The sequence below is a fragment of the Diplotaxodon limnothrissa genome, linkage group LG18 (assembly GCF_057381915.1).
Source record: "Diplotaxodon limnothrissa isolate DT_005_m linkage group LG18, D_limnothrissa_male_GT1.1, whole genome shotgun sequence".
Taxonomy (NCBI): domain Eukaryota; kingdom Metazoa; phylum Chordata; class Actinopteri; order Cichliformes; family Cichlidae; genus Diplotaxodon; species Diplotaxodon limnothrissa.
Genome location: NC_140613.1, coordinates 8912040 through 8921877, shown reverse-complemented (window position 1 = coordinate 8921877; position 9838 = coordinate 8912040). Strand labels below are relative to the sequence as shown.

The 9838-nt window shown below is 39.9% G+C and overlaps 1 protein-coding gene across 1 annotated transcript; it reads right to left on the bottom strand.

Annotated features, from left to right (window-relative positions):
• Positions 1–1507: 1507 nt before the first annotated feature.
• On the bottom strand, positions 1508–8980 carry pnp5b (purine nucleoside phosphorylase 5b). Its single transcript, XM_085377043.1, has 6 exons — positions 8908–8980; positions 6429–6598; positions 5868–5971; positions 4619–4794; positions 3264–3454; positions 1508–2436 (listed from the first exon to the last, which is right to left on the bottom strand). Exons 1-6 carry the CDS (start codon positions 8925–8927, stop codon positions 2222–2224), a joined length of 876 nt encoding a protein of 291 aa, XP_085233169.1. The 5' UTR covers positions 8928–8980; the 3' UTR covers positions 1508–2221.
• Positions 8981–9838: the final 858 nt, after the last annotated feature.

The window sequence follows — 9838 nt, the reverse complement described above, 5'->3', positions numbered from 1 at the left end:
TAATAACACACAGAGCTGAAGCGGAAATGTCTAAACCTTTGTCTCTTAACTAATAACTTGCACACATGCGGACACTTTATTTGTGTGTGCGTTTTCGACTATTGTTCAGCTGTTTGTCTTGTGTAAATATCTGATCATGACTGCAACTCAATGCATTTCAACATCTAAGTTAAACTGGTGACAGAGTTTACAGAAAATAGGTCTGAAAAAGAGAACAAATCTAGTGAACTTCACTTCTCTAGGTTAAAATGCTTTGTTGAGGCCAGAGGTCAGAGGAGAATGGCCAGACTGCTTCGAGTACATTCAGAGATCAGAGGTGCGATCTATTCCTATGGCCTTATTAGTAATCCTGTATATATTTCCACTCACATTTCAGCAGAATCTGTCTTCTGTCTTTTACCTCAGCTGCAAGTTGTAGAACGTGTTATCTGTGGCGATTCAAAGCTTATATATAAAGTGTGTTCAAGTCAAATAGTGCAGATCAGTACCTTTAACTTTCTTGTTCGAAGGAGGAACCAGAAGTGAAAATATGTCAACCGCTTTGCGTTCAACATATTTTTATGAACAGCAAGCAAATTACTCACAGTACACTGAGGACTCACAAAGGTTTATGTGCGTACTTTTCCATAAATCTAGCCTTCACACCCACAGGATGATTCTTTGTTTCTGTGTATTTATTCAGCACATTTTGTGCAGACACCTGATCGCCCTCTTTTGGATGCTGGATTACAGACAGCTTGTAAAATTCTCACAACCTTGTTTGGCTATAAACAGCAGTGCCTGAGCGTCATGGAATTTTTTTTCTTTTCATGGGAGGAGGAAGGGAGCAAATGGCAGTGGGTGATATTTGGGTAAGAAAGTGACCAGAGGTGGCATGCAGAGTAGAAAATGCATGGGAAAGTTAGGGGAGGCTGTCAGTGATAAGAAAGGAGGATAAGGACTGCAGATAAAATGAGAAACAAACTGAGTACCTACTAAATTCTTACTCAGGGAAGCTTACACTGAGCTAGCAGGTTGTGCTTTAATTGAAGGTTTTCTTCTAACAGGCTCCTTTATGTGTGGACACAGTTTGGATTTCTTCACCTTTTTTGGTCCAACAGTATTTTTCTTTGTCCTTTAGGTGAAGCCGAATATTAAAAATAACATTAAAAATTTAGGAGTTATTTAAATTAAGCTGATCAGATTGTCTTTGCTTTAGTGGCACGTTTACAAGGTAATAAATAAACCAAAGGGGTACAAAAATACTTGAATGAAAGACACTAACTTCACAAATAAAAAGGTGAGAACAGTCAGGAAATGTTTGCACACGAATAACAAAAGAACATTACTTTAATTTTGAGTCTCTTAATGCTTTAGCATGAAAATGAAGATTGATTTAAATCATTTCAAGATGACTGGAGAGAGACATCCTGTGATTGATCACAGAAACATTCAGCCCCACAGTTTCAAACGCAGCACACAAAAACCACTTTAGTTTTCCAACAGAGTAATTTATTGTAAAAGCTGAGCTATAGTTGTTACAGATCTTAGTAAAGTACCACTAAAAGCACAGGCTGACGCACAGCCGGCCTGTTAGTTTACACAGTGACAGGAAATGGCAAGACATTTTTAATGTAATCTACTTTCTTTCATAACTGTGCCATGTCTCTTTCTTCAATGTAGTCTATACATTAAAAAAAACAAATACAAAAAACCTACTTAAATACATTTTCTATAAATAGTTTATAATTTACATTTTCTCTACAAAAAAAAAAAGGAACATTATTACCACTTTAGTCAAATTGACAGGAACGTATGCTGAATGAGTTGGTCCTCTTAAATAAAAAAAAATGTGAACATCATTTGTTTTTCATATTAGCGAATAGTTGATGTGAGGGAATGTAAGAGAATGAGAAATAAATAGGTTAATAATTTAGGTTTTATAACACGATACTGTTTCACTGAATCCCTTTGCAGCTGGACACAGTACAGTATACTACAGCAGGAAATAGTCAAGAGAACGTTTGTCCTAACACAGTATCTGTGCAGTGTAAATGTAAACAAAGCTTATTATGTGGACTAGTTTCCAAGCTCATAAGACTAAAAAGTTTCGCTAAGAAAGTAGTTCATCATTCTACAAGCATTGTGCTTTAAAAATTGCTTTCAGCTAAGCGTTTTGATAGAAATCCTCTAGATGTGATGCAGAGATCAAGTGCAGTGACGGTGGCCACCAGGTCATCTATCAGTTATTGATGTTATGCTCCAGCTGAGCCACAATGGTGGACACGAGCTTCTCCATCTGCTCGGCCCTCAGCCTGCCCGTCTCCAGGACCTCTTCGTGGTTGGCCTTCTCGTGGCTGTCGTAGTCCATCACTGCGCGGTTGCTGATCAGAGACAAGGCGAAGCAGCGCATCCCAGCGTGGCGGGCGACGATCACCTCGTGTACTGTGCTCATCCCTGCATTAAAAATTGAAAAGGTAAGTTATAACACTGACGTTCTCAATATACTTCCTTAATTAAATGGCATAAAGCTTATTCTTAAACTAGAAGAACAAATATGAAATTATTTAACTGTCAGATTTTATTTAGTATTGTACATATGGATGTAGTTTTGGTATATTAGTGCATTTGGGCAATCTTTTTCTATAGAGGGATGACACGTTTCGTCTGTGTGAGGTATGCTGATATGTTGATTATTATTTTATCCATTAAATGCCTTGTTTGTGTTTTGCAGTCCCTAACAAGAATTTTCCTTTGCCTTACATCTGAAAAAGGCCTATTCTGCATATCATATTATAAAAGAGACTGCTTGATCGATTAAAGCAGCTCCTTTAAGAAGTAAATTAATCTGATAAGACTTTCAACAGGCCTCCTAAAAGCCCAAGCACCGATCCTGAGCTCCCCATGAGTAACAGAGCTCTTCACCTTATCTCTCAGGGTAAACATGGATCTGTGATTTTATTCTTTCAGCCACGACACACAGTTTGCAGAGACAGATGAGAGTAGGAACCTCGATCAACCAGTAAACTGACTGCTTTACTTTTGAACTCTACTTCACCCTCCATCCTGAACAAGACTATTATCTGAATTCTTCTCCTAAATAAGCAACTAATATCCATCCTAGAGCAAGAAATCCATTTTGGATCAGATAAGATCTCCATTCATTCAAAAAGATATCTGCTTGTAGTTGTGATGATTCGGGATTGGGACAATGTGAGGCGCGTAGGAATATTAAAACAGAAGTCGATGTGTTTTTGTGTGAGAGAGCAACATTTAAAACTCACCGACAGCATCAGCGCCTAGCATGTGCAGCATGCGGCACTCGGCAATGGTTTCGAAGGAGGGGCCTCCGAGGACGCAGTACACGCCTTCACGCACAAATTCACTAAAGCCCAGGTCTGCGGCCACATCGTGCGCCAGCTGCCGGAGCTTGCGATCGTAGGCATCAGACATGCAGGGGAAACGCAAGCCAAACCTGAAGGGAGAACAGGAGTGTTGACGCAAAAGAATCTACACAACAAAAGACAGGAATCTACACAGCTATGACTCAATACTGAAGTTACCCAACAAATAGATACTCAGAGTTTTTTAATGTGATCATGAGAAGATAAAAAGCTCACAAAGGATATTTTTCATCAGCCAAATTGTCTTATCTTTCAGCATCTCTTACAGAGATAAGAATGTGCTATGTTCATTATAACAGACCAACATAAGCTGGTCATAATTTTAAATAAACCACAACATCCCCACTTGGCAGTTGTTAATGTCTCAACCTGGCTCTGTGGCCAGCATTAAATAAGTGTCATGCAAAGCCTCCAGTGTGAAGCCACCCTAAACAACAGGCATACTTGCTGACCCTAAAAATCAAATGCCTATTGTTGTTAAAGGTCTGAAGAGTCACAGTTTTGTGTAGGAGGGCCCAACAATGCACATTTGTCATGGTGGAGGAGGGAACTTAGAACAGCTCAATTGTTTGCACAGTGACGGTGTAGCCCTCGCTTGAAATATTTAACCAAATGATTTGGGGACCACGAGTTGCTTACAAACATAAAATTTGCGATCTTTAGGAGGACAGCAGTCAGTTATGATAAAATAAGTAGCAGAATGAGCAAATTCTGTTACTGCAGCGCATCCTTTCTAACATTCATGTAAATGTGTTTGTACCAAGGTTAAACCTGAACAAACTTAAGTCCGAAAGGTGCCTCTCTTGTGGCCCCAGGGCTACTTTAACTGTGAGTAAAATTCAACCATGTGTACGCTGAGAGTGTAGCATCGGGTGGCACCAGGGTGAGGCATTTTCCAAGGTCTTGTTAATGATTTTAGCGGTCGGTCTGTCTAAATGTTTATACTGAGCGAAACAACGGCTCATTCATAACAGTTTGTTTTTAATTCAGAGGAAATCTTCTCCAACGCTTCTTGTTACACAGGTTCACATTCAGCCTGCTTTATTTATAACAACAGAAGCCCTTAGACTGATAGTGGACTGGTCGACTTTCATAGCTACAGGGAAATGTTAACAATGACTGGAACAGCAAAATGTAATGCTTAATGTACTGAGAAAAAAATTAGCTAGAAAAGCTTCAAACCAAAAAATGCTATCTTCAATATCTGCTTCTACCCCTCCCTCACCTCCACCTACCTGTCATCATTGGGTCCAGACAGCGGGTTGACCCCAGCAAACCCTGGCATGTTGATGTGGTCCTTGATGACCATGATGTCCCCCACTTTGTAGTCCTGGTTGAGGCCTCCGGCTGCGTTGGTCATTATCATCGTCTCTACGCCCATCAGCTTGAAGACGCGCATGGGCAATGTGATCTAGTATAAATAAGTGAATATAAAACACACACAAAAAAAACGTGTGTTAACGTTATAAGACAAACAAGCAAAACTCATGCAAAGCGAACATTGAATAACACAAGAGACATGAAATGTGTGGAAGAAAACTGCTCTCAGTTATCGATTTAGGAAATTCACCTTTATTTATTAACACACTGATGTAACAATAGACACAAAGAAATTTCCTACACTGATAACCTGAATACAGTTGTCTTCTCCCGAGAGCAGTCGACATAACAAGCTTAGATCAACGTTACATTTAAGGAGCCATCCAAGTCAGAGAGAACGCTAATTTTCTCATTGTTTAGTCTCCATGCGCTCCACAGCAAAAGTCTGGGAGTGAGTAATCTTCCAGAAGCCTTAGAAACCTGAGATTTACATTTGAGATGCTCAGCAGCTGTTTGTGTCTTCAAAGCTCCGAGCTGGCACTTTTTGTGGGAATAACTTTCTACTAGATAAACTATTCCACTGTAAACACTGGACAGAAAAGCCTGTGGATAACCCTGCATAATCCTGACCAGTGTCTGAGGGGAAAAAGTTCCTGCTGAGTTTTTAAAATGTTTTTATTAAAAGCTTTTTGGCTTTTATTCATCCACATTTTGTATCTCTATGATTGGAAGTATATTATGAGTAAATCTCTCTAAAATCTTCTGTATTGTTCAATTAGGTAAAACATACATTCGAATAAACATCTGCTGTGTTGTCTGAGGGATACAATCCTTTAATTTAGCATTTTATGATACGGACTACAGGGGTTTAAAGTACTGGGACTTATGTGCTGCTAACACTCACAAACCACAAAGCTAAAATCGGGTGTATAGTATCGATACAGAACATTTACAATGTTCAGCCATCCAGAAATGACTGTGTACTTCCTCTCCCCACCACTGCCTCAGGTTTCCTTTTGTCCTCTGACTGAATACAACTTATTGACCCTGTGAGAATCTATGGAATGTCCTCTAAATGGAAGAACCTGCTCTAGTCCAGAAGACTCTGATAGCAAAAAAACGACAAGCTTTTATTGCCTGTGTTAGCTTTTTGTCTCTACTCACCTTCTGGATGGGGTAGCCCTCGTACAGGTGGAACCTGCCCTGCATGCATACACATGGCTTCCCTTTTAGTGTTCCAAACACGAGCCGGCCAGCATGACCATGCACTGCAACACACACAAACACACACTGTTAGACCCCAGTGCAATTCACAACACAGCCCAATCTTATGGCAAAGTGTGAAGTAGTCATGAGTCAGCACAGTTGAAAAGCTGGATTTGACAATGAAGAAGATGAAGCTCTAAAAGTAGGAAAAGTGGCAACTATTATATTTTAACCCAAAACATGATCTTTTTCTACACCTAAGACAGTATTTGTACTTCCTAATTCTAACTGAACAGTTTATATGGTTCAACTCACCCTTTTTAAGAGCAGTGTAATGACAATTTATGTCCAAGAATAAAAAAATCAGCAGATTAAATCTTAAGACTGTTTCATAAAGTGCCGTGGGACTGTGTCGAATCAAGGTCACAAGCATGCGCGTACACACACACACACACACACACACACACAAACAAACAAACAAACAGTTGTGTTTCCCAAACTGCTGGAGGTTGTGGATACCTGTACTCCGGGGGAAATTGGGAATATCGCTGTATTTGAAAATCTGCGGGTCCTTGATCATTTCAGCCAGACCTCCCAGGCCTGAACCGCACACGATTCCCACAATCGGCCGCACCTGTGTGTTCGACAGCAGCCAATCAGCTGTGGTCTTGCATTCTTCATAGCTGACGCTGGAAAGCAAGAGAAACATATATGAAAACATGAAGTTATGCAGTGTTTCAAAGCAGAACGTGGCCTAACATGTGAGGACACACAAACAAAGTCAGTTTTTATTTATAGTATTTATCTCAAAGGTCTGACATAGAGGCTTTAGTCTTCTTACACACAAATTCATACTGCATACAGCATTCCTTTACCAGGAAATAACAGTGATTTGCCATTTCAGCCGATGCAATTTGTAAGGAGGAGTATCCTGTACAGTTCCTGAGCTGAAATGAATGTCTTGAACAGACATGTACAAACACACTTAATATCCTGTTATTGTGCAAACATACAGTGTGTCACGGTCAGGTGGTTGAGTGAAATGCCTGTGTGATGTAAACAGAATGAAATGTTTCTCAACCAAACATCGATGCACCTTTTATTGTTCAGTTTTGTTTGTCTGTACATTTGAGGAGTCAATTCTCACATCAACACTGACGGTTTTCTGCCTTCTGTGCTCTGATCACCACCAGCACGGCTCTTTAACTTTACTTATAACCCTGTTAATTTCCTGAGGATGGCTACGTTTTTTTAAACTATATAAATAATAAAATGTTGTAAAGCCACTTGATTACAGCCACTAGGTTGTTCCACATGAAATAGAACCAATGAGATAACATAAAACCTTAAAAACAACCCCAAAAGCAAATAGTTTAATCAAAAGCAAACTAAATATTGTTTAACCTGTCTGTGCTCTTTTCTACAAACACTTTATCTTTAACCGGATCAAAGTGAGCTGTTAACAGGCTCATCCGATATATAAGCCATTAACAAAGACTGGGGAAGTGTCTTATTAAAGCTGAATATTAGCATAAAAAGGGGCTCAGCAAGATAGCATCAGAGAACTTGTTTATTCTGCTTGTTACACACCACGTATTGCCAAATTAGCTTCACTGCATGCTTGCCCTCTGGCCACCCCCCTCATCCTATGCAGTAGATGCAGAGGCCTTAACCACATATGGTAAGGCACTGATTTGTAGAGTGGATGCCTATCACCAATGGAAATATCACATGTAGTTTTAAATATCACATGTAGTTTTAAATATCACATGTGTTTTAAATCATTTCATTAGTGGTACAAAACATCCCAGCCCTTCCCCCACTCACCCACCCAAGTGGAGCTATTGTAATTAAAATCACCACAGTGTAATTACCACAAGAATAACTGAAGACTCTGGAGGAGTTTGGGAGTTAATCCCGCCCTTTGAACCCCCTAAAGCCCCTTTAAAGACCTTCTTTTTCGTTCAGAAAGAAGCTTCACGGTAGTTGGAAAAATCCAGGTGGTAGAATGGGTCTATTAATGATGCTACTTCGATCAGGTGTTTTAAGCAGGACAAGATTCAAGATCCAAGATCCTTTATTTGTCACATACATAGTTCTGAGTACAGTGAAATGTGTACTAAAAAAGCATTATAATAATGGCAGTATATGCTTATTTTATATAAGGATAAAAAAAACCCGATAATAAATCGAGGGAAAGTGAAGATCTGTTCTTTTTTACGCGCTCAACATTTAAAAACAGAATAAAACAAACAAAAATCATGTTCTAATCTTTCTGTTCAATCGTTTCCAATGTTTTCATTCTTTTCCTCTTTCAAAGTGGTACGTGCGCTCCGTCACTAACCCAGCCCACACTTTTATGTGATGGTGGTGCAGGCTGTAGCTGACTCACGGACACCTCATTGGGCCCACATGTGGTCAAATGAAACAAACTGCGACATGAAGGAAGCATTACGGCAACGAGGAGATTACAGTGTGTGTTCACTGTGAATAAACCACCTTCCTGTGCCAGTAATGGGACAGCGGGTTCAGTGACGTCACGGAGGATCTCGTGTGGGGTTTTTCCGCCCCATCCATCAGTGCCGGTGGGCACGTTGTAGCTCTTCCGCGCGTAATTGCGCGTTCAAAGACTGCGGAAGAACTCAGGAAAACTGCCAGCGGAGCGGAGAGATGTTAAAGCCCCAGGCAGTTTATTTATTTATCTATTTTTTAAAAAAAAATCAGGACCACCGTAATTAAGCAGTTTGAGGATATTAGTTTCCTTATTGATGTTCGACAGAAGCAGCTATACACATTCAACAGAATAGAAACCCGGTGATGGACTACACAAAGTTAATCCAGCCTCCACACAGAAAACGTATGCTAGAGGTGCGAGTATTTGGTATTTGAGGGATTAATACATCATAAATAGAGTCTGCCTACACGAGTAGTTCTAATCACACACAGATGTTTAGTCTTTAATACGAATACAAAAGGAAGGTATGAATAGTTCACTCACCCAGAGATAAACTCAGACATGATGGAATGTGATTCAGATGGAGTCAGCAGGTTGTTCTGTGTTAGAGTGAGTCCTGTCGGTATTATTCGGGTTTCCTGATGTGGGACCGGTTTTAGATTCACACCCCCACCCTTCTATGTCACTGCTGGCATAGCATGACATCGGAGGCTCTGATTGGTCCACCCACAGGCGTGTGCCTCTGATGCACTGGTTAACACAAGTAGTCATAGCAATCGGTGCTGCGTTCAGGATACAGCGCGTCGACATAAGGAAGGATGTGTGTGGAATTAAGACAAAAATCCACACGAGGCAGCCTCTTGAGGAGCCGGGATCCGTCCTCTGTTTTTGTTACAAAAGGAAATTAGTGAGACTGCTCCCACTTTGACTGAAATACACCTCTAATACTTAAGAATGAAACTGAAAAAATAACTACGAATTATTAATACGCATTTGTCCAAATATACCAACTGTAAGACATTCTTTATTAATTATATATAATATTCCCTTAAGATGAGTTAACCTTGTTAGCCTTTTATTATAAACCATTTAAATTTACTTACTTAGCTCATATATTCTATATTACCTCGCTTTCTTAACTTTCTCGAGCTTTTATTTAGCGTGTTTTACACCCAAATAAAACTGCTGCGCACACAAGAATATACCCACTTTGGGATAGATAAAGAACAACAACATTTTTAATAACGGGATCAAAAACAAGCAAATGTTTCTGAGGGATATTATTGTTATACTATTTGAAAAGGAGATTGAAGGTAAGATGTTGGGAGTTATTCTTTAGCTTTTTGAACAAGCATCAAAACTTTGGTCGAATTTCCCACAGGACTTGAAGGCAGCACCGAACCCCATTCAAGAACGTGGTTGTGCAGGTTTTGGTGCTGATGCAATCTCCCTGCACGTGATACAAAAAGGACCA

Coding starts and splice junctions, on each gene's coding strand:
- pnp5b (XM_085377043.1), bottom strand. CDS start 8,927: ATGTCTGAGTTTATCTCTGG. Junction 5,972..6,428: donor CAATTTCCCCCGGAGTACAG/GTATCCACAACC, acceptor TGTGTGTTGCAG/TGCATGGTCATGCTGGCCGG. Junction 2,437..3,263: donor GCTAGGCGCTGATGCTGTCG/GTGAGTTTTAAA, acceptor TTTTTAATGCAG/GGATGAGCACAGTACACGAG.